Source organism: Plecotus auritus (assembly GCF_963455305.1).
Source record: "Plecotus auritus genome assembly, chromosome: X".
Taxonomy (NCBI): domain Eukaryota; kingdom Metazoa; phylum Chordata; class Mammalia; order Chiroptera; family Vespertilionidae; genus Plecotus; species Plecotus auritus.
In genome coordinates, this window is record NC_137784.1 from 16,886,743 (window position 1) to 16,912,339 (window position 25,597).

General features: G+C 39.3%; 1 protein-coding gene across 1 annotated transcript in view; it reads left to right on the forward strand.

Annotated features, from left to right (window-relative positions):
- The window catches only part of POLA1 (DNA polymerase alpha 1, catalytic subunit), a 319,132-nt gene that overhangs the window by 103,304 nt on the left and 190,231 nt on the right, over window positions 1–25,597 (forward strand). Inside the window, exons 27-31 of the mRNA XM_080652141.1 lie at window positions 12,278–12,310; window positions 13,085–13,177; window positions 15,571–15,776; window positions 17,567–17,699; window positions 23,227–23,358. Of these exons, the coding sequence (XP_080508267.1) occupies window positions 12,278–12,310; window positions 13,085–13,177; window positions 15,571–15,776; window positions 17,567–17,699; window positions 23,227–23,358 (597 nt within the window). The remainder of the gene's footprint in view (window positions 1–12,277; window positions 12,311–13,084; window positions 13,178–15,570; window positions 15,777–17,566; window positions 17,700–23,226; window positions 23,359–25,597) is intronic.

Consider the following 25,597-nt stretch of genomic DNA (forward strand, 5'->3'; position numbering starts at 1 on the left):
TTAATTAGCCCCCCAGAAGAGTTATTCTAGGAGTCGGAACCAAATCTCCGAGCCTTTTGACACGTACATGCTTTTCCATGAGGGAAAATACACAGTAGGGGCCAGACACCGAACACCAAAGCAAGAGGCGAAGACCTTTGGGCAGGGGTGTTTCTAGTCTCATGGATGTTACGAGAATTCTAAGAATTCCTAAAGCACTATTTTTATGGCTAATTGGAGCATCTGCACTGGTACTTACATTTTAACACATAAAAATTTTAAATTTGGTGAAATATGTGAATCTTCTTCCTACAAAAATGCATAGGCACACATTCACAGTTTTCCTTAGAGTTGGAGGGATTTTCATATTTCTTGACCTTGGGTAAATATCTGCTCTAGTTTTCTTTTCTTTTTTTAAAAAAATATATTTTATTGATTTTTTACAGAGAGGAAATGAGAGGGATAGAGAGTTAGAAACATCAATGGGAAAGAAACATCGATCAGCTGCCTCCTGCACACCTCCCACAGGGGATGTGCCCGCAACCAAGGTACATGCCCTTGACTGGAATCGAACCTGGGACCTTTCAGTCCACAGGCCAACGCTCTATCCACTGAGCCAAACCAGTCAGGGCTCTGCTCTAGTTTTCATCTTGGTGTCGGGGATTTTTTTTTTTCTTTCTGGGAATTTAATATTTAAGAGTGTAGGCTCCTACTTGAACTTTTGTGTCAGTGAGTATATTTGGCTCAAGTGTGTTTTAAAGCCAGCTCTACAAGCTCTCCAGGTCCTGTGTCAGACATAATCCCAAGTGCGGCAATAATGCATGTAAGTTCAAGTGAAACGTGTGAGATGCGAGTTTCTAAATTGGAGGTGGGAGAAGAGGAGGCATAGAGAATAAGAATGTTGTGCAAGGAAGATTTCTTTAAAGATGAAAACAGTTTTTTTCAAAGTAAAAATATAAAGTGGGTTTTAAAAAATCCACAAGATGAATAAATATTTCAGGGCAAGAAATTAAAAGACAAAGAAGTTCACTTTTCCTTTCACATGTTCAAAGCCATAGTTTATGGTATTTTAAGTTTTTAGATGAAAATTAGAGCCCTGTCAAATTGTGGGGCAGTAATTGAAAGAGACTCATAAATTTCATTAAATGTGTCTGTTGGGGAGGAGAAACCTTTCAGAAAGCTTTGTTTATTCAACGTGTTTTATATTCTTTACACATGAGCTACCAGAAGGTCTGGGTTGTAAATAAAGGATTTAAAACAAAATCAGTTTATCTGGAAACAAGAGTTGTATGGGAGAGGTACACTTTTAGTCAAGTTTATAATTAATGGGTCTTTATCATTGGGGTAGAAATTCATTTCTCTTGAGTGAATATTTGTTTATTTAGCATGTGTTGTGTTCGAAAGTGGGATTAAAACTGATTCACTCCATTTCTTGCATGGAAAGAGATAGCATTTAAATGCATACAGTGTGTGGGTTTAATTGCCACATTCTGTAACCAGCTTTAGGGTCTTGTTATTCTGGGGATGCACTTATCAATGCATGGCTTTGCTCTTCTCAAACTGGACCACTTGGGGTTTGCCTACTTTTACTAGAGTCTAATAAAGAAATACTTATTGAGCCGAAACCGGTTTGGCTCAGTGGATAGAGCGTCGGCCTGCGGACTCAAGGGTCCCGGGTTCGATTCCGGTCAAGGGCATGTACCTTGGTTGCGGGCACATCCCCAGTGGGAGGTGTGCAGGAGGCAGCTGATCGATGTTTCTCTCTCATCGATGTTTCTAGCTCTCTATCCCTCTCCCTTCCTCTCTGTAAAATATCAATAAAATATATTAAAAAAAAAGAAAAAAAAAGAAATACTTATTGAATTACTACTATGTGTCAGACATTGTATTAGGCTTAATGGCTAAGACGCGATCTTTGCTTCTCATTTGCTTGTAGTCTCTCAATCTTACCTTTTATAATAGACTGGTGTGCTGCAGTATACACACAGTCCTTTGGGGCATTGGACTAACATGCATTGGACTAACATACTTTTAGTAATATCATTGGGTCAAGGAGGCCGGAGAGGCTTTTTTGATGGTATGAAGTTCTTTGTGAAATAAGTAGATGTTAGGTAATAATAATACCTAACATTTACTGAATTCTTATGTAGTAGAAGTATTTACATATGTGCTTGCATTTAGTGCTCACAGTAGCCCTATTGTAAGGAAGCTGCAGCTATTATCTCCATTTTATAGTCAAGGAATTGGAGGCTGGTGATTGTATTGCATGCCCAGTGTCACGTAGTGGATAAGCAATACTTTTAGGCTTTGAACTCAGGCAGCCTGTCGTAGTTGGGGTTCTCCATAGAAACAGAACCCATAGTGTGTGTGTGTGTGTGTGTGTGTGTGTGCGCGCGCGCTGCGCGCGTGTGTGTGTGTGTGTGTGTGTGTGTGTGTAAAGGGAGGGAGAGAGAAATTTTAAGGAATTGGCTCATGTGATTGTAGGTACTGGAAAGTCTGAAATCTGCTGGGCAGGTTGGCAGCCTGGTGACCCAAACATATGGGATATGAGTTGATGTCTCAGCTTGAGCCCGAAGTCAGTCTGCAAATCTCAGTCTTTTTCTCTCAAGGCCTTCAACTGATTGGATGAGGCCTACCCACATTATGGTGGATAATCTTTTCTGCTCAAAGTCTACTGATTTAAATGCCAATCATATATTTAAAAAAAATAGCTTCACAGCAACACGTAGACTGGTGTTTGACCACATATCTGCGTATCATGGCCTAGCCAAGTTGGTAGATAAAATTAACAATTACACAGCCTAACTTCTGAACCCACACTTTTAGCCCCTAGGGTCCAGTTTGAGAAGAGCAAAGCCATGCATTGATAAGTGCATCCCCAGAACAACAAGACCCTAAAGCTGGTTACAGCATGTGAAAAGTACAGAAGTACAGAAGCAAGAATAGAGGATGGCTTGTTCAATGAAATCAAAATCTTTCAGGAAGGCTGGATTGAAGAATGAATGTGGGAAGCATTAGAAGATGAGGTGGACCTCAAACAGATCTTGGGTCAAACTAAGGGGGTTGAATTTCATTCCAAAGAGTACATTTTAGAAAGAACACTGGGAAAGTGTGAAGAATGGCTTGGGAGGTAGTAATGCTGGAGGCAGGTGGTAGGCTAAGAGCGGTGAGGGCCCAGAAGAGAGATAGCATATTGGTGGTGTGGGGAAGTGGGGGGCGCCACACTGGAAAGCTACAGTGAGACTTGTTAGCTCATTGGATCAGACTGAAAGTCAGCCCTTTGTTTTAGTTGAAGGCTTTTGAAGAGGCCATTTGTCATGTTTGGAGCTGGTTGCAGTTTTGGAGGTGATAGGTGGGGTTTAGAATGAATGCTTATGGGACAGACAATTGAGTATGGGCCCGGAGAGAGAAAATGTTGAGTCATCAGTGTAATATCACTGATTCTCAACCAGGGGCAATTTCCCCTCCACGAAACATTTGGCAATATCTGAAGACAATTTTGGTTGTCACAACTGGAGAGTGTGTATATCTGTGCACGTCTGTGCCCACATGCATGCTACTGGCATCTAATAGGTAGAGGCCAGGAACAGCCTCTCATGACAAAGAATTATCTGACCTAAAACATTAATAGTGTTGATGTTGAGAAACCCTGATATATATATAGGGTGTCCCCCAAAAATGTATACACACACTTTGAAGAATTATAAAGGCAGTGCTTTTAAAATTACATTTCATTTTTAGCCCTAGCTGGTTTGGCTCAGTGGATAGAGCATCGGCCTGCAGACTGATGGGTTTTGAGTTTGATTCTGGTCAAGGGCACATACCTCGGTTGCAGGCTCGAGCCCCAGACCTGGTCAGGGCACATGCAGGAGGCAACCAATCGATGTGTCTCTCTCACATAGATGTTCTTTCTCTGTCTCTCCCCCTTCCCTTCCACTCTCTAAAAAAAGGTGGGGGGGGGAATATCCTCGGGTGAGGATTAACAAAAATACATACATACATAAAAAACATTTCATTTTAAAAATTGAGCTATTAGCTGTTAAAGTGTGTATACATTTTTGGGGACACCCTGTATATGCAGATGTGTATATATTTTCCTGGGCGGGGGCCGGGGGAAGAACTTAACAGAAGGTGTTGGATGTTTTTATGTACTGTAAATACACTTACCCACTTTATACTAAGTGCATAAAGATGTATGCAGAAAACTTGTGAGCGCTTACCTTTTTCTAGTTACTTTGCAACCACATAGTCCTCAAAAGCAATCTAGAATATGGAAATATGTTCTTGTAGTGCTAATTATCTGTGTTGGACATATTAATGCCCCCTTTGCCTAATATTAAAGAAATGAATGTGGTTGGAATGCAAAACAACCAGATATAAAGAAGAGATATTTCTACAGGTTCAACTTGGGTTCTTAGATTTTTGGATCTGGGAGGAATCTCAACCTCTTCATTTTATAAATGAGGATGCTAAGACCTAGAGAGGGAGGGAAGCCAGCTTGTTCGCAAATCACTTAGCTAGTAATTGGCAGTACTCAGCTTTCAGACCCCTGACTTATTTTTAAACTTACATTTGTATAGTGTTTTATCTTTGCAAAGCATGTTTTCAGTGTAAAGTTTTTTGTATTCCCACCTAGCTCAGGGAACTAGGTGGTAGGTAGCATAAAATCCCAAATTTAAAGAAGGGAAAAGTAAGGTTTAAGGGCAGTAAGGTACCCTGTGTCATGGGAATCTTAAAGGGGTGGAGACAGAAAGTAGGGTGCTTATTAAATCCATAGTCCTGCTCCTTGAGCATCTCATACAGAAGACACACACTTCAGGAAAATAGGGAAAAGGTAATCTATACTAATAAAAGGCTGATATGCTAATTAGACCAGAAGACCTTCCGGGAGACCTTCTGGACGTCCTTCCAGACAAAGCCATGGTGCCGGGCTGAGGCAGGGGTGGTTAGGGGTGATCAGGCCAGGAGGGGAGGGCAGTTGGGGGTGATCAGGCCGGTGGGGGAGGCAGTTGGGGACAAGCAGGCTGGCAGGGGCAGTTGGGGGCGAGCAGGCTGGCAGGGGGGCAGTTGGCGATCAGGCCGGTGGGGGGGCAGACTGCAAGCAGGCAAGCAGGCAGAGTGGTTAGGGACAGTCAGGCAGGCAGGCAGGTGAGCAGTTAGGAGCCAGCAGTCCTGGATTGCAAGAGGGATATCCAACTGCTGGTTTAGGCCCGATCCCACAACCAGCAGTCACACATCCCCTGTGGGGTCCCAGATTGGAGAGGGTGCAGGCCGGGCTGAGGGACACCCCCCCCCCCCCATGTACAAATTTCATGCACCGGGCCACTAGTCTAATATAATGAGGATGAAATAAATGTTTGCCAGGTGGGAGAAGTGAGTAACACTGAGTCCTGCTTGGAAACTGCTGAAATTGGGAGAAGGGAAAGCTTAGATAATGGTTGGATTACCAAAAATCATAATATTTATATTTCTAATACGTCTCTCTTCCCTATCCTTCAAAACCATTCATTTGCTACCCCTATTATGCTAATGTATTATAAAAAAAACTTTCCAGTTTGTTTCTAATTTTGTCATCAGTAACAGAAGAACTCTAAAGCCATAGAGATTTCAGTTGTCATTCTATTCATACATTATTTGTGCAGATTTGACCTTACCCATCATGCTTAGCCAGTAGGATTTCTGTTGTGTTTAGCTGCATCATATACTGAAGTGGGTTTCTTAATGGTAGATATCACTATAATAGACATGTGCTTTTGGAATAGGAGCTTGAAACTGTGGCAAGTTAGTGTTTTCTCTCTCAGTTAGTATTAATAAATACTGTTTTCGTCTGTAATAGCACCTAGAAACATTTTATAACTTTTGAATGCATTATAAGACACCACTTTCTGTCCTAACAAAAAATGAAACCTCAGCTTTCTCCTGGTCTTGTTAGGGGAACCTGTAAATATACACCTCTGTGGTAGTTGTTCTTAGGTCACTGCTGTTAATCCAGGAACAAACATGCTCCTTCTGCTTAGTAAACCACATTGTGGGTGTATTCCTGAAAAAATTATTTTCTTTAGGAAACCTTTTTTTGAAATATATTTCCATTTCCTTTTTAGTCCCCATCACCCTTCACCAGGCTTCAGAGCCTCAGGTTGGGGTTAAAACACCTTTTCGTATTATTTTAATTATTTATTGCTTTCCCAGCCCCACTCCTTTCCTGTTTCCCCCTCCTCTTTTCCCCTAACAGCGCTGTTCTGCAAAGCCTGCAATGATTGATATGATGGCAGTGCTGTCATTCTTTTTAACCAAAAAAAAAGTCATTTTTGTTCTAGTTATTTTAATAGAGTCCCATTAAAGATGTATTGCTGACTGAAATATCGGCATGAAGGGCTCTCACTGAGCTGAGCCCAAGAATTAAGAAGTCAGGAAATCGGCTGCTGCATTGCAAGAGAGCCTTGTGTGACACCGAATCTCCTGATTGGGGAGATCATTACTGCTATTATGACTCGACTTGCGTAGGAATTTTAAATTCCATCTGAATGTCAGTAATAACCCTCTTAGCAAATTATCCTGAATAAAATCACGAAGGCATTTTATATAATAGGTGTTGAATTACTGGATAGATTTGCTAATTAAATACTCTTTGTTCTGCTGCAGTTGACATTACAGGGTAAGATCTTGAACAATTATTCTCAACAGCTGTACTTTGTTAAGGGAAAAATTAACCACAAAGTTTATTTTTTTACACTTGAATTTGGCAGATTTTTGAAATGTGCTTGAAAAATTCCATCATCCAATTGGTAATGAGTAGATAAATATGCAGGTGTTGCTGTGAAATCAGATAACTGCAGACTGCCTTATTAATGAATTTAGCAAGCCTTTGTAGCCCTGTTTTCTAGCTGTTAGCACTTACAAAATGATTTTCTGTCAGAATGGGTAGCTTTAATATTAGGCTTGTCACTTTAAAGTGAACTTATGACCGGTCATCTTGCAGTCACCCTACCTTGTGTCTAGTAGACCTTTCTGAATACCTGTGGATTTTTTGTAAAATGCATTTCCTTAATGGGGAAAATATCTGTAATGCATGTTTTTGATTGTTGCCTTCCAGAAAATTCATGTGGTGTAGGCTTTTTTTAACAAGGCAGTGAGACACAGTGAAAAGAAAAAGAAACATGAGATCCAGCTAGGAGATCGAGTTCTTGACTTGCTCTATTACTTCGGGCAAAATTGCAGGGCCCAATTTTCCTCCTCTGTAAAATGGGGCTTATAATACCGCCTACCCCTTAGAATTATATATTTGGCATTCTGCAAATATTCATTAATAGCTACCGTGTATTAGGCCCTCTGCTAGATCTTGAGATGTTGGTAGTCCACTGGCTACCCAACAGCTGGGCCTTCCCCAGTGAGGAGTTTGAATTGAGGGCAGCTTTGTGGTGATCCTGCTCATTAGCATTTGGACTGGATAGGGCACTGTGGTAGCCACCATCTAGAGCTGCTTAGTGAAGAAACACAAGAAGCAGCAGTCAGCCTGGTTGTGGGTTGTCTGGCCTAGGATGGACTGAAGAATTGACAAGCTGTAGAGAGGACCTTGAATTTGAAGACAGCATTGTCTTTAGCTGCTGTTGAGATTCACTGGAAAGATGGTGATTAAAACTATCCACAGAAATTAGTACAACCTCTGTGGAGAGCTATTTGACTATATTTATCAAAAATTTTTAAATATATAACCGTTAACCCAATAAGTCTTCTTGTAGGAGTTTATCTTGTTACTGGCATATTGGCAGGTTCTACACGTGTGAGGATTACTTGTTGAAGTGTGGTTATAAAGGTAAAGATTAGAAATAACATACATGTTCAGTAATAGAGCACAAATTAAATCATGATTGGTTCATACAATGGAATACTATGTAGTCATTAAAAAGGAATAAGGCAGCTCTTTATGTGTGGGTATGGAATAAGCTCTAAGGTAAAGTGTTAGGTGAAAAAAGAAAAGCAGTGGTTAGTTTTCTACCATTTCTGTGGAAAAACATCCACCAAGAGGTTTCTGCCAGTACAGAGAAAGCCATTTGGGTAGCAGCCCTCAGATTGCGAGTGAAAATGGTTGTGAGTTGTTGGCAGGACAGAGTGGGGTGGGTGATGGTTTGGTTCATGGCATCAAGGAAGAGTAGAAGCAATTGGTTACTGCTTATGCAGAGTTGCAGTGAAAGGTTGGCGGATTATTCCTGAGGTATTTTACTTGGTACATAACAGTTACTTTGTGGAATTGTCCCTGGTGATGAGGAAAGCTAAGCCTAGCAGGGTGGAAGGAGCAGAGGATGAAGAGAACTCATGATAAGTAGTTCTGTCCTCACTGTGATTAACTTGACTCAGGTGGATCTCATTATTGCCCTTTTCCCCCAATGCTTTCCCTGTAATTTAAATGTTAAAAAATGAAGATGAAGTGGAGGAGAGTGAATGTTTTTTTCTGAGTCAAGTGAATTTTAATGTCTAGTAGAAAAGTAATTGGGATTACTGTGAGACCTACCAATCAACTAGCAAACAATCTTTTTTAAAAAAATGTTTTTATTGATTTCAGAGAGAGGAAGGGGTAGGGAGAGAGGAATAGAAACAATGATGAGAATCATTGGTTGGCTGCCTCCTGCACGCCCCCTCGTGGGGATCAAGCCTGCAACCTGGGCTCTATTGAACTGTGACCTTCAGGTTCATAGGTTGACACTCAACCACTGAGTCACACTGGCCCAGCTAGCAAACATTCTTACATGCCTATTACATGTGAAGTCTGGTGTTAGGCACAAACATGTCCTCTGACCACTAGGACAGTGGTTGGCAAACTGTGACTCGCGAGCCACGGTTTGCCGCTCTGCTGACTAATGAGTTTGCTGACCACTGGGATAGGGGCTTAATCACAAGGAACAACAACAGCCTGTAATGATTGGAATCGAGAGTCTAGGTCAGTGGTCGGCAAACTCATTAGTCAGCAGAGCTGCAGTTTGCCGACCACTGCACTAGGAGCTTGTGGTCTAGTTGGGGAGTGGACTGAAAACTGTTTCCAGGATGGCATTACCATGATTATCTTGGGCCAGTGGTCCTTAACCCCACTTGCAACATAAGAATCATCTTGAGAGCTGTTTAGAAACATTGTTGGCACCAGTTACTGGTATTTTTTTAAAAAGATTCCCAGATGATTCCACTGTACAGCCATTATTAAAACCACTGGTTAGCCTAATCAGTATTACAACTACCCCTAGGGCAGGGGAAGAGCTTCCTTTCCTAAGAACATCTATACTAATAAAAGGTTAATATGCTAATTAGACAGGGAGACCTTCTGGATGTCCTTTTGGACAAAGCCATGGTGGCGGGGCTGAGGCAGAGACGGTTAGGGGCAATCAGGAGGGGTGGGCAGTTGGGGGTGATCAGGCCAGTGAGGGGGGCAGTTGGGGGCAAGCAGGCCGGCAAGGGGGGCCAGCTGGGGGTGAGCAGGCTGGTGGGGGGGGACTTGGGGGCGAGTAGGCTGGCAGGGGGGTAGTTGGGGGTGAGCAGGCCAGCAGGAGGGGTACAGTTGGGGGTGATCAGGCTGGCGGGTGGGGGGCAGTTGGGGTGAGAAGGGCGGCAGAGGGGGCAGTTGGGGGCAAGCAGGCCAGCGATCAGGTAGGCAGGCAGGTGAGCAGTTAGGAGCCAGCGGTCCCTGTGGGATTGGGCCTAAACTGGCAGTCGGACATCCCCCAAGGGGTCCCAGATTGGAGAGGGTGCAGGCCGGGCTGAGGGACACCCCCCTCCCCACCCCGTGCATGAATTTTGTGCACCGGGCCACTAGTAGGACAATGAATGAACATAATTGGGAGACAGTAATGGAGGGGGGGGTGCAATGGAAATGGAAAGTAATGGGTAGATATAGAAAAGATATTCTAAGGTCAGGATTTATAGGGCTCTGTAATATGAAGAACAAGAACTACAGAAATTATATGAGGTTTGAGCTTAGTTGACAGTGAGGACTATTGTGGATAGATAGACTTAGTTCACTTATATTTATTTTTCTAACTGGCCCATTAGAAAAGTGACTTCTGGTTTAAACCAATGCTTTGAAAAAATGGGCGGTAGTGAAGAGAAAATAGCCTGGAATGACCAAGGCCCCATATTCTGGAGTCAGGGTACCTGGGTTCTTATCCTTGCTCTGTTACTTACTGGGACAAATTATCTCCTCTTTTTTTTTTGCATCTAACAAATGGGGATATTAATGGTGGTTACTTCTTGGGGACCTTGAAGAATAACATGAGAAAATACACGAGATGCTTGTAGTAGAGTATCTTCCCCCGCCACACACACATTCTGAGTGCTCGTAATGTTATATTACTTTTTTTTTTCCACATGGTATGATATATTTTCTTTATTTTATTTTATTTTTTAATTTATTGGGGTGACATTGATTCACAAAAACTAGACAAATTTCAAGTGTACAACTCAATAAAACATCATCTGCACACTGCACCATGCACCCAACACACCAAGCAAAATTTATTAAATATGTGTTACTTCTGGTCCCTGATAATTTATATCTGTTTTGGTATATATCCACATTATAACTTACATGTGTCTAATCTTACAGCTATACAGGCCTTGGGACAGACCTTTCTACAGATATTATCTATATGATTGTCTTCATTCACTGAATGTTTATTGAGCTCCACTTCTGTACTAGGCACTATGCTAGCTTCCGGGCCTATAGAGAAGGTCTGCTTTCTGCCTTCAAGAAATTTAGTGTAGAGAATAAATTTAAATCTATTATGTATTTTATATATATTTTGCTTTTACTTTTTAAGATCCTGAATACTATGAGTAAGAATTGGCAGATTTGAAATCCTTTGTCACGATTTTTTTCAGCCACGCAGTTCTATTTAAATATTAGTAATGAGAATAGTTTGCCTTTTTGCCATATTATAAAAGGATACAGTCAGTTCTTGAATAATGTCATTTTGTCGTTTTTATTATAACATTGATGAGAAAAAAATCTTCCCAGTTGGGGCCACTGTCTGTGTGGCGTTTGCATGTTCTCCCATGTCTGTGTTGGTTTTGTCCAGTTTCCTCCCACATCCCAAAGATGTGCATGTTTGGTGAACTGGCGTCTCTGCATTGTCCCAGTCTGAGTGAGTGTGAGTGTGAGCGCACACTGCGATGGAAAGGCGTCCTGTCCAGGGTGGGTGCCCACCTTGTGCCCTGAGCTGCCAGGATAGGCTCTAGCCAATGGTGACCCTAAGCTGGAATAGGCCGATGGAAAAGAATTTTTTTGTTTTTATTCATCTTCCTTAAATGTATGTGTAACTCATCTTTATTTCAGTGTTTACCGTTAGAAGTGTTTGGGTGTTGATTTACAAGTTTGGTGATGTTTTTGTGACCATAGGAACTTAACTCTTGTTTATGTTAATTAGCCTATGGCAGTGGACAGCAAACTGTGGCTCGTGAGCCACATGCGGCTCTTTGGCCCCTTGAGTGTGGCTCTTCCACAAAATACCACGTGTAGGCGCACACGTACAGTGCGATTGAAACTTCGTGGCCCTTGCGCAGAAGTCGGTTTTCGGCTCTCAAAAGAAATTTCAATTGTTGTACTGTTGATATTTGGCTCTGTTGACTAATGAGTTTGCCGACCACTGGCCTATGGTAAAATTGGTTTTCTTATACAGGCAGTCCTCGGGTTACGTCGACGTAAGTCGTTTTGTGGTTACGTCGCCATCTCCCATTTATTTATTTAAAAAAAAAAAGTTCTGTCATTTCGACATATGTACATATGTGCTTTATGTTTTTTATTATTTATTTACCACAAGTAAAGGTCAGGAATTGATATCTTTCTTTTAAATTTTTTTAACTGTTTCACTTCATTACTGCTGTATATGTGCTCCATGTGAGTGACGTAGGTGCTTATGTAGGTGGATTCCAACTTACGGCGAAAATCACGCCATAGGAACAGATCTCGAACATAACCCAAGGACCTACTGTATGTCATTTCACCCCATGATGTTAAGTGAGGACTTACTGTATTTTTATTATGTGTGTAAAAGAGAGATCGTTACATAGATCTGCTTTCATAGAGTTTACATTGATCTTTACAACAGATCTTTTTACATATCTCTAAGAATCAACATAGAGGCAAATTTATTTTTAGATTATGTTGATATTGTTATTTTGAGAATTATAGTTAGAAAATGACCAAGAGCTTTAAAAATTTATGAAAATAACATCATCGGGCTACTTATCTATGTGTTTATATTTTATGTTTTTGCAATTATATAATGCATTAACCCTGACTTTCTGTTTCATTTAGATATTGATGCATACGAAAGAGATGGTACAGAAGGTAATGCTGAGCATTTTCATCATATAACAACTCTTAAACATCATACTTAGTGACATTTTTGTATTCAAGGAAAATTGCAACCCAAACAGACTAGAAATGGCTCCTTAGGATGTCTGGTTTACATTTATAATCCTTCCTAATGGATTATAGCTTTTTTCTTTTACTAACACTGATATGATCTAGCCGCTGCTTGAAGCCTATATGTGAGTGTTTCAAGCAAATTAGTAACAGTGCTAATTAGAGTTTACTTCCTGGCCTTTGTACTGTATGTGCTCTAGTGTTGTTTGCTATGATTGATTTTTTTGGCACTCTTCGTGTTCTACTAAATACTGTTTGAAACTGTTAAGAATTTAATATGGATTTGTGCCTCTGAATTTTAAAATCCTATTATGTTTCTGTTCCATAAATTGCCATGACCACTAAGCTTGTGGTACAGTGAGTAAATATAGTCCTCCTTTCCTAGTCTCTTATCCTCCTTTGTATTATTCAGTTACACATTTTGTTTCCATTGAAACTAGACACTTCCCCTGCCATTGTAATATCTGTTTTAAGAAAATTAAGGAGCTGTTTTAGTGTGGCAGTGTTCACCTTTCTGATATATTGGGGCTTAATCTTCATTTGTACACTCCTCACAATATGGGTAAGAGTAAATATAACCTTTGGAAAAATCCTTGGAATGTGTGATTTCTATAATATGGAAAATCTCTAGTTTCATTATGCATAATGGTCACCTTGTTTTAGTTGTTAATTTTTATAATTCTTGCTTTTCATTAGATGAATCTTGAAGTTATTTATGGAGATACAGATTCAATAATGATAAATACCAATAGCACCAATCTGGAAGAAGTATTTAAATTGGGAAACAAGGTGAGATATTTTGATAAAATTACCTGTTTTATATACTTTTGTGAATTGTTTTTAACTTGGAACTTCATAAATTCATGGATTTGTACATTGTGTGCTTCTGGAAACAATAAACTTAGTGCCTTCAGTTCTTCATCCTCTTATTTTTCTTAGCCTCTTCTCCAATTGTTTATTTTGAGGATAAAATTAAAAGAAAATTGTTTTTTCCTTAAATGGTAGATATGGTTTGCCTTTGAGAACAGTCTAAGTGTGATAACTTTAAGATGTCATCAAGTTAGTACTTATCACAGTGTCATTCATAAGGAGAAATGTCTCTAGTAGTGTTCAGGTGCCTTTCATACACTATTTGATATGAATAAATACCTACCTACCTACATACATATCCTATCTCAGTGGTTGGCAAACTGCGGCTCGTGAGCCACATGCGGCTCTTTGGCCCCTTGAGTGTGGCTCTTCCACAAAATACCATGGCCTGGGCGAGTCTATTTTGAAGAAGTGGCATTAGAAGAAGTTTAAAAAATTTTGGCTCTCAAAAGAAATTTCATTCGTTGTACTGTTGATATTTGGCTCTGTTGACTAATGAGTTTGCCGACCACTGTCCTATCTAATAAAAGAGTAATATGCAAATTGACCGTACATCTGCTACACCCATAAGCCACGCCCACCATCCAATCAGGAGTGAATATGCAAATTAACCCAACCAAGATGGCTGCGGCCACAGAGAGAGCAGGAGGGAGGCTTGGGTTTCCCCGGCAATGGAGGAAGCCAAGCTTTCCGCCTGCCCTTGCCGGCCCAGGCCTCTATTCAATGCCACAAAGTTTCAATGATAGAAGATAAATAAATCCCAACAAAAATGGTGGCAGCCACGGAGCTGGAGAGAGCAGGAGGCTAGGGTTGCCCCCGGCGATGGAGGAAGCCAAGCTTCTGCAGCCCTGGCCTGCCTTGGCCTCTGCTTAAGGCTACAAAGTTTCAATTATAGAAGATAAATGAATCCCAACAGAAATGGCTGCCGCCACGGAGCGAGCAGAAGGCTTGGCTCTGCTCCAGGCTACAAAGTTTCAATTGTAGAAGATAAATAAATCCCAGATACCAGGGCCTCCACTTGGGTCGCCGGGAGGCGTGACCAGCCTGCAAATCACCACAGTCCCCTTGCCCAGGCCGCCCCATGCCCCAAGGGAACCCTCACCCTGATCCGGGACACTCTTCAGGGCAAACCAGCCAGCCCCTACCTGTGCACCAGGCCTCTATCCTATCTAATAAAAGAGTAATGTGCAAATTGACTGTCACTCCAACACACAATATGGCTGCCCCCATGTGGTCAAAGATGGCTGCCCCCATGTGGACACAAGATGGCCACCACAAGATGGCCAGCAGGGGAGGGCAGTTGGGAGGGACCAGGCCTGCAAGGGAGGGCAGTTGGGGGTGATCAAGCCTGCAGGGGAGGACAGTTAGGGGTGACCAGGCCTGCAGGGGAGGGCAGTTAGGGGCAATCAGGCTGACAGGGGAGCAGTTAGGCACCAATCAGGCTGTCAGGGGAGTGGTTAGGGGGTGATCAGGCTGGCAGGCAGAAGCGGTTAGGGGCAATCAGGAAGGCAGGCAGGCGAGCAGTTGGGAGCCAGCAGTCCTGGATTGTGAGAGGGATGTCTGACTGCCCGTTTAGGCCCAATCCTACCGGGATCTGGCCTAAATGGGCAGTCGGACATCCCTCGAGAGGTCCCAGATTGGAGAGGGTGCAGGCTGGGCTGAGGGACACCCCCGCACACCGTGCACAAATTTCGTGCACCGGGCCTCTAGTACACACATAATAAGGTATCATCTTACAAACTGACACCTTCCTACCTGTCTTCTCTGAAATGTATGAAATTTGAGCTATAGTCTTCGCTTGAGAGTAAGCCAGCATATTGAACTCATATTGGACCTTGAAAAACTATGTATTTTCCCTAGTGGCGATGGTCTGTGTCATGTCCCTATCAATAAAGAGCAGGTGACTGTTCATTTATTTGTTCAGCATATATTTATTTGCTTATATTTAAGGTACAGCAAGATTATAGACATTATTTTAATAGTTCAAGTTTTACTTATTTCTGGACTGTGTAATCTCTAATTCAGTAGTTTGAAGGTAAGTACATATGCATTTAGATTTTAGATTTTAAAAAGACTATGTCATAATTTTTATAATTTTGAGGCTGACCTGCCAGTTCTGTCCCTGTGCTTTTTTTTAAGTGTTCTGTATCGAATCCAACAAAATAGCATGTTCCATATATGCTGAGTAAATGCATTCTAGTATCATGTGACTTCAAGTTCTGTTTAGATTAACTCCTGGGAATTTATAGCATGTTCATGTTCTTCCTACTAGATGCTTGAGAATATAAAATTAATGATTGAAATTTTCACAGGTAAAAAGTGAAGTGAATAAATTGTACAAACTGCTTGAAATAGACATTGATGGAATTTTCAAGTCTCTGCTACTGTTAAAGAAAAAGAAATATGCTGCTCTAGTTGTAGAACCAACGTCGGATGGGAATTACGTCACCAAACAGGAGCTGAAAGGATTAGATATAGTTAGAAGAGATTGGTGTGATCTTGCTAAAGACACTGGAAAGTGAGTTCTTCTTTGGTTTTTTATTTTGTTGTTTGTCTTAAAAATTTAGGTATGAATGACATGGACAACGCTTGTGATTCTGCCAAGCACGAGCACACAGTTTCTTTTTTCTTATTATTATTATTGCATATTAACAACTCTTACTTATTTGGAGTGGAGTTTGATATATTTTTCAAAAGCCACACTCGCTCAGTAAGAGATGCTTGCTGTAGAATTCATCTCATGAGTTTTTACTCATGGTGAGGGTAAACTTTCACATTTTGATCCTTACAGAGTTGGTTTTGTTTAATGTTGTTGTATTGTTTTGCTTTAATATTCTTATTAGAGAGTGCCATGTATTGGTTCCTGTATTATCCTAGAACCTTTTAGGAACATAATTGTTAAGGCATCCCCATTTTATGGCTTAAAATGTTCTGGAATTCAGAGTGGACCATGGAGTGAGACTTTGTTCCCACCAATATAATTTGTGTGCAAATATTCTTACTAACCTCAGGTTAATTTAAGAGCTAGTTCTCAAATACCTTGTGTACCTCAGAAATAATAGGTACCTCGTGCGTGACCCCCTAGCTTTGCACCTGAGACTAAAGATTGTATTAAGACCTGTTTTATTTTTTTAGGATCATATTAATTTATAAAACACCCATTTGGAAAATGAATTGTTAGGTACTTTATGGTTTGATCCTGAGCAGTTCTGAAAATAGAAGAAATTTTTTTTTGAAAACGAAATTTTAAATTAATTTTAACATTGCTGAATATCAGCATATTTTACTTGTTTTCCATTCTTCCTCTTGTTTTCAAGTCAGGAGATTGTGAGCAATTGTTGCTTCTGCAAACTACTCTTGATTAGGCAAAGTTGATCATCCAAGTATAGGTCACTGTTAGCCTTTTATGAAATGTAGTTTGAAATGCTTCATTGCCCCCAAATGTACCAAAGATGAAAGTACTTTGTATAGACTGTCGATTAGAGTGTTCTCTTCAGCTTTGTGTTTTCCAAGAAAAGATGCATCATAATAGAAGTAAATTTCTCTGAGTTAGAAATGTATTAGTAATTAAAGCTATACAAATGTTTTTGTCAGGGTTCTTTTTCTGACAAATTATAATGCAGCTGTCAAACACTCGCTCTGCATTTTTCTCAGAAATGGATAAAATATTGGCTTTCTTACTCCTTTTCGTTTTTGTTTTTGTTGTTTTTTCCTCTTTGTGGGAGTCTGGTGGAATAACATGATGTTTTTAAGGGATAGTGTGAAGTTAGAGAAGAACACTGAGCAATGTAATGAAGCTGAAGAAAGAAAAATTTGAAATATTTGTGTGTTTTTTAAATTTACATAGAGAGCTGTATATTTCTACTTACTTAGCTAATGATCATCTTAGGCAGAGATGATATCTTGATATCAGAGATAACATCTTGGTGCTTTATGAGGAAAGTGAAATACTTATCATCTGACATTTTAACTTATGAGTAGAGTATAACTGCTTTTGAATTTTGTAATTGCTTAAAAATACAACGGAATACATACCTTTTCTGTCTGTATTTTGTATGATGCATTAGATGCTGCATAAAAAATTATCTGTATGTATAAGGGCAAACCTGACATTCCAAGGTTGGTAAACCTTTGACAGAGTTAATGTTAAAAAACAAATAGTAATGGCCTTTTAGACTTTAATCCTCATGTTAGCTTTTATTACAGTTCTTGTCCACATGTTAATCTATTGGCATTTATCTTCCTTTTTTCTCCTTTATTAATGAAGTACGATATTTAAAAAATCAGTCCCTCTCTTTTTTTTTGCAGCTTTGTCATTGGCCAGATTCTTTCTGATCAAAGCCGGGACACTATAGTGGAAAATATTCAGAAGAGGTTAATAGAAATTGGAGAAGATGTGCTAAATGGCAGTGTCCCAGTGAGCCAGTTTGAAATTAACAAGGTAAATGTAGCATTTATTGCTGAGCCCAGCTGTTGCCATGTGTTTTTCTCCTCCTTCAGATAGTTGAATAACCACCTCATCCTTGCAATTGAAATAAATTCTAGCTGGTGATGAAAGCTGCTTAATAACTATCTCACAGACTGAGCATTAGCATAACACTTCCTGTTCCAGCCACTGGTACCTCCATGTCTGCTGTAGGGTCTTCTCTCGTCATTCTTACTTTAATTCATGGAAGCCTTCTTCCTAGAAGTTCTGTGGAGTGATATAGTTGATGTTTCAGGGACTAGAGAGTACTGCCTTCTTCATAGTCCTCCTAAGTTATAGTTGTTTGGGGTCAGGCCTGTCAGCTGAGAGAGAGAGAGGAAGAGAGAACGTGTGTGCATGCTTGCGTGTAACTTCACAGAAGGTGATCCTTAGAGGTACTGTAAGTAGGCATTTTTCTCGGATATAAGTTACATTTTATGGGCAGTCTTAGTTTTTGAAAATAGGGAATGCTTTTTTCTTACCTAGTTTGAAAAAATAAAATCCTCATTTACAAGATGTTAGGTTACAGATTTTTTCCATTCAGAAAGAGTAAGTACCCTTACATACTTAGAAGCTAATTTTGCACATACCATTTTACCAGTTTTGTGATAAATAGATTTTGCTGTCAAAGCTCATAAAATGTAATTTTAATAAAAAAGAATATAATCATTATATTAAATGAAAATTTTAGAATTAAAACTCAATCATAATTCCCTTATGTTAAAAGTAATGCTTGCCCCAATATTTTCAGTACCCACCTGGCTTTGTAAAGTATATGATTGTATAACTCAGTGGTTGGCAAACCGCGGCTCGCGAGCCACATGCGGCTTGCGAGCCGCGGTTTGCCGCTCTATTAACTAATGAGTTTGCTGACCGCTGGTCTAACCACTATGCTGTACACATGTAACTAATACAAAATAATATAGGATATAAACTAATTTAAAAATAAAAAATGTATTTTAAAAAAGAAATATTATCAAAAGAAAAAAGTAATGCTTGCTATTTTTGCATTTTACTCTTGAAAACATTTTTACATTGCAGCAATTACAATATTGATATACTGAAATCTATTTTCACTTAACATAAGCAATTTTTTTCACATTTTTATATTACTTTAAAAACCATCTTGTATATCATTGTGTTAATCTTACTTATATTTCACTGATACATATTTATTTAAATTTTTTGTTTTATTATTTAAATTATTTATTTTTGCTATTGGATCAATTACTTTCAATTACTTTCTTAGTTTAGAGTCCTTGAAGTGGAATATTTTAGTCAAAAGATATGAAGATCTGTATGGCTCTTGTCAAATTGCTTTGCAAAAAGGTGATACCAATTGATAATAAGAAAATATATGCCAATTTCACCACAGATTTGTTTGTATTGGTGATATTTCATTGGCGATGCAATCATTGGTGATATTTAAATAAAATATTGGATATGAAACAAAATTTCACTGTTGGATTTCATTTACATTTCTTTGATTTCTAGAGAGCATGAATATTTTCTATGTATGTCCTTATGATTTGTATTTAGTCTTAGGTAAGTCACTTGTTCATTATACTTTGTCCCGTGATACCTTTAGTCACAAAAGAAGACATTAATTTATACATAAAAATATTGAATTATTGTGCCTTGGCACTAGCTCTTCACTTTAAGTGATGCAATGGCATGGAATCACTTGTGACATCTAGAAATGGTTTCTTTTTATATTTTGTTTTGTCTCTCTCAAAAATTTGAATTGAGTAAGAGTTATTATTTCAATCTGCCTCTGATCAATTTTAGCATCTATTCTACACACTGTATCCTTGACACTGTCTACCTTCTTAGAAGTGTGTGATTCCATGAGTTTGGAAGGCTCAGTCTAAATATGAATACATTATTAGCAAAACAACACTGAGCACACGTCCTCTAGGGTAGTGGGCCCACACCGTCATCTCATATGAATGATGAGACAGTATTACTAGTGTGCAAAGAAACCTAGAGTCATAAACATACTGGCAATCTCCGTGTTCTCATGAACAATCTACAGTTTTGTTATTTTAAAGTTTTTATTATTGAAAAATTTAAACTTATACAGAAATAGAGTAGTATCATGAACCCCCATGTACCCATCATTCAGCTTTGATAATTATCAACTTAGAAGTGATACATTATTATTATTAACTAGATGCCCGGTGCACAAATTCGTGCACCAGTGGGGTCCCTTGGCCTGGCCTGCGGGATCAGGCCAAAACCGGCTCTCTGACATCCCCTGAGGGGTCCCAGATTGTGAGAGGGTGCAGACCAGGCCGAGGGACCCCACTGGTGCACGATTGGGGCCAGGGAGGGATGCAGGAGGTTGGCCAGCTAGGGAGGGATCGTGGTAGGGCCCTAGGGTGTGTCTGGCTTGTCTCGCCCAGTCCCAATTGGTGCCAGCCAGGGAGGGACCGCGGGAGGGTTCCAGGTGTGTGTCCCACCCTTCTCGCCCAGTCCTAATCGGCCAGACCCCAGCAGCAAGCTAACCTACAGGTTGGAGTGTCTGCCCCCTGGTGGTCAGTGCACGTCATAGCAACTGGTTGATCAGCCAACCATCTGCCCCCTGGTGGTCAGTGCACATCATAGCGACTGGTTGACTGATCAACTGTCTGCCCCCTGGTGATCAGTGCACATCATAGCAAGCTGTGGAGCAGCCTTAGCATATCATTAGCATATTACACTTTGATTGGTTGAATGGACAACCAGACACTTAGCATATTGGGCTTTTATTATATAGGATAACAGTCAGTACTTAGTGTGATGGGGCTGTGCATACTTTTTTTCCTGTGGCAGAACTGAAACTGTGACTTACTGTCTATATATCCTCCATTTCACTTGAAGTGAGCTATAAAAGAACTCATTTGCTTATTTAATCATCTATTCATCAAACATGGAGTACTTCTTATGTGCACAGTACTAGATTATGGGTTATAAAAGTGAATGAGCAAATCATGGTCTATATTTTCATGATGTTAATGGTCTCTTGAAGATATTTACTGTCCTCTATTTTTATACTTATTTTTCATAACAGTACAATATACAGATGATATATTGTAGAATTGTATATCTGAAACCTATATATTTTTATTAACCAATGTCACCCCAATAAATTCAATAAAAATAATTTCTGCAGATATAAGTACAATAAATTCTAATGAAAGGTCTGTTTCATAATTATTCCTATGTCTGTTTATGGTAAGCTGTTTATATGTCAGAGCTAATTTGTACTGAATAACATTTGTCTGAATATTTATACTATTTAAAACTTGTGAGCATTTCAGCTTTTACATTTTATCTCTTTGAAAAGGCAGTGGAATGGAAGAGTCTATGTATGTGACTGGTTGTGGATGGTCTTACTACAGGATGGATAGATAAGATGTAGATGTAGATATAGATAATAAAATTTCAATAGCTATAGATGATGCTGGTAGGAGTTGAAAATGGGAGGTTAGCTTAGGGTGGAGGGATGAAGTGGTGATATTTACCACTATAGAAATTTTAGCCCTTGTTGCCACAAACAACTGATTTTCTGAACTGCAGTCTTAGCTTAAATATATTTCATAAAGTAACACAAAATATGACAGCTGATTTTTATAGTCCTGGCTAATTTGAGCCTAAACCACCAGAAAGCATTTTCCCCCCGAAATCAAGGCACCTAAAACTAGCTTGTAAAACCCCCCAATAGTCCCAATTTAATAATTGGAAAGTATGTCAGATGAAATTCAGAATTTCTTAACATTGCACTGAAGTATAGTCAATTGGAGAAGATAATGGTTTTCTCAAGTAGAGTTATATTGATTAAGATTTCCATGCACTATTACCCAACTGAGTCAATCAAGACTTCGAATTATTCAAGTTTGAGGAGATTCAAATACTTGGAGAGTTTCCTAGGCACTCTCCTACACTGAGCGTCTGATTTAGAAAGTGTATATTATGTGGGTATGTGCAGCCGTGTTTGAGGACCTGCTTTATTCTACTGTAACAGTTCTCAGATTTCTTAGCCTCAGGACACCTTCACACTCTGAAAATAATTGAGACCTCTAAGAGCTTTGGTTTATGTGGTTTGTGTTGATATTTACTGTGCTAGAAATTAAAACTGAGAAATTTTAAGAGCATTTATTAATTTGTTTAACAGTAATAAGCCCATCATGGGATTACAAAAATAACATTATAAAATAACTATTTTAAAACAAAAACAAATTAGCCAGAGGAGTGGCATCATTTTACAATTTTGCAGATCTTTTTAATGTCCAGTTTAGGAGAATATATCTGGATTCTCATGTGCTTGCACATCCAATTTGTTGTGATGTGTGGCTTAGGTTGAGTATAGGAAGAAAATCCAGTTTCCACAAATTTGTAGTTGGAAAAGGGAGATGTACACTGAGTGGCCAGATTATTACGATCTCTGAATGCATGATAATCTGGCCACTCAGTGTATATCCTATATAATAGAAGGCTAATATGCAAATTGTCCCCTCCACCAGGAGTTTGACCAGCAGGCAGGCCGGCCAACCGCCCATGTCCCCTCCCCCTGGCCAGGCTGGCCGGACCCCACCTATGCACGAATTCATATATACACTGAGTGGCCAGATGATTATGCGTTCAGAGATCATAATAATCTGGCCACTCAGGGTATTTTAGTAACTTTTTCAGATAATTGTGCATATTCTTTTTTTATTCTACACCAAGACTCTCTAAGTAGTATTTTTTTAAACGTTATTTATAATGTGGAATCTGAAACCATGTCAGTGAACTTTGCATACTCTCTTACATTAAACTCTATTGGTCAGTGTTGTACTTTGATTGGCTATTTTACCCGTGCATGACATTATGCTTGAACTTAGTGAATTAATTTAGAGTGAGTGACATCATTTATCCTGCAAACATTTGGTTGCTACCGTACGTCAGGTATCATTCTGAGCACTGGGAATGCAGCTATGAGTAAGGCTGACGTGTTCCTGCTCTCCTGGCGCTTACTTTCTGTTAGAGACTCATCATTCTGCCTTTGTAGAGCTTAAGTTGACAGTGGGAGTAAATCCAGTGATTTATGGTACCTTTGGGATTTATTTAGGCTAGAAAAGCTTTTGAGAAACACATCCGTAAGTCAGAGTAGCTGTTATCCATCATCCATCAGTCCTAACTGATCAGTTAATTCAGTGAGAGAATTGCAAACATTAGGAGAAACTCTCTTAAGATTGAATTTATAGTCTTAATTTTTTTATGTGTAAGTATTATGTGTCATAGCCCATAAACTTGTATTTCTTTTTTTTTGTCAAGGTTGCATCTGGTTACATTAGTTACTTAATGCAGGAGGATGGAATGTCTAAAGATTCTGTGACAGTGTTTTCTACATATATCTTAATGTCATTTTTATGTTTATGTGGCTAGTATGATTCTAGCAAAGATGTATTAGTGTATGGCTGTGTGAGAAGGGTTTTATTTTAAAGTTTGGGGCATTTTGTTCCCTCTTTTTCTCCTTTAGGCATTGACAAAGGAGCCTCAGGATTACCCTGATAAAAAAAGCCTACCTCACGTACATGTCGCCCTCTGGATAAATTCTCAAGGAGGCAGAAAGGTGAAAGCTGGAGATACTGTGTCGTATGTCATCTGTCAGGTAAAAATATCATAATTAAGACTCATACCACTTATGACACAAAGTAAAATCCAGATGGCCACAGTGTCTTATTTAATAGTCTTTAAGATAATTGATGCTGTCAAGAGATGGTTTAGTCTGATTGGTTTTATCGCATTTAAAAACATTAGTCAGGATATGGCATATTTTATTAAAATTTTTGTAAAACAAAGACTTGTATTTTGGGTCACTGAAATTAATTTGGTGAGACAGGTGTATGACAGTAACTACAGTTAACTTCAGTGAAAATGTATATATAGGTTTGGTCATATGTCCAGCAGCATTTATCATTCCTTTTGCCACAGTTTCCATTATGAATATTGGTAGAATAAGAGAGTAAATGCATTTTCCATAGCCTTTGTTCAAATAATTACTTGAAAGAAATGTGAAATGCATGATTATATGGAGGAAGATGAGATATCCTAAAAATATACCTTATTGAGAAAACACAAATTAAACCGTTTCCTCTTTTTTTCCTTTTTTTGAGTGGAGGGGGCCTAGAACCCACTTTCTTTCCTTCTCTACAAGGCAACTCTGAGGAACCTCTAGGCCTTATAGAGCACAGCTTGACACCACTAACTGGTTTCTTTTGAGAGTAGCATGCCTCTAACAATTAGGGATGGGGAGAGAGGGTAGGACAGAAGAGCAGTTCTTTTCTTTGAAAACACTTCAGTTGGAACAAAGGAGAAGTCTCATTCCTTCTCTCTGTAAAAAAAAAAAAAAAGTCAGTCAGTCATAGCCTCTATCCAGATTCTTTAAAATGATTATGATCTGTCCTGTCTACCAAAAGGCATAATTCATTTGAATAAGGCTGCTGCTTTTGAATTAATTATTGCATTGTGTTGTTACAGTAAGAAGTTTTAGATAAACCTTAAACTTCATTGCACTAGCATTGATCTTTGTCGAACTATACTCAATGTGTTTTTAAGTCATAGAGTCATTTCAAAATTTAAAAGTCATTTGCTAATATCTGCTCAGTACTGTAGATGATGTACATAACACAAGATTTAACTACATGGACAGGAATCGGCACTTGACTCTGTCTCCCTCCTAGGGTTACCCTTGATTAAGAACTGTTACAGAAAACCAATTCCTGCAGGAAAATATTTCCATAAATGTCTGACTCGCTCAAGCCCTTAATGTGCTTTGCATATTGCCTCTGACAAATCTCATCTCAAAAAAAAAAACACAACAATTTTCATATTATGCAAGTAGAGATTTTGGTAAATAGGCCAGTTTTTTAAAATTACTGTCTTCACATACATGGAAAAGCTCTTGGATTATTAATGAGAGGAGCAATATGGGAGCATATAACTTTAAATAGCATCTAATAATGAAATCCAGCCACAGTTATGTTTCGGCTAAAAGTAGAACGGAGACGTATGGTAGTATGACCGATGTATTTAAAAGTCGAAGTTATATTTTTTGATATCTAAATAGTAGGTCTTGCTCGGCCGATATGGCCAGTGGTTGAGCACCGACACCGACCTATGAACCAAGAAGTCACTGGTTCCATTCCCAGTTAGGGCACATGCCCAGGTTCGATCCCCAATAGGGGGCATGTAGGAGGCAGCCAGTAGATGATGTTTCTCTCTCATCGATGTTTCTATCTCTCTATCCCTCTTCCTTCCTCTCTCTAAAAATCAATAAAAAATATTTAACTCTTAGGTCTTATGATTTCTTCTTCTCAGGGCTTATTGATACAGAAAAGCTCAAATGCTGATGCTAATATACTACAATAAATACAATTTGCTGTCTTTTCAACATTTCCCTTATCCACTGGTACTGGACCTTAACTTGCTTGTTAAAACTGCAGTTTAGCCGAAACTGGTTTGGCTCAGTGGATAGAGCGTTGGCCTGCGGACTGAAGGGTCCCGGGTTCGATTCCGGTTAAGGGCATGTACCTTGGTTGTGGGCACATCCCCAGTGGGAGGTGTGCAGGAGGCAGCTGATCGATGTTTCTCTCTCATCGATGTTTCTAGCTCTCTATCCCTCTCCCTTCCTCTCTATAAAATATCAATAAAATATATTAAAAAGAACAAAAACTACAGTTTATTTTTCTTTTTTATTAACTTATTCTTCTCACTGTATCCCAAGAAATGCTCTAGGCCTTTATTTTGCCTTTGTCCCCTAGCACTGGGACATGCCCATTTTCACCAAAGCTGCCTACCTCTTTTGCTTTTAAGCACTCATATTATTCTTTCTGTGCTTCAAACACAAC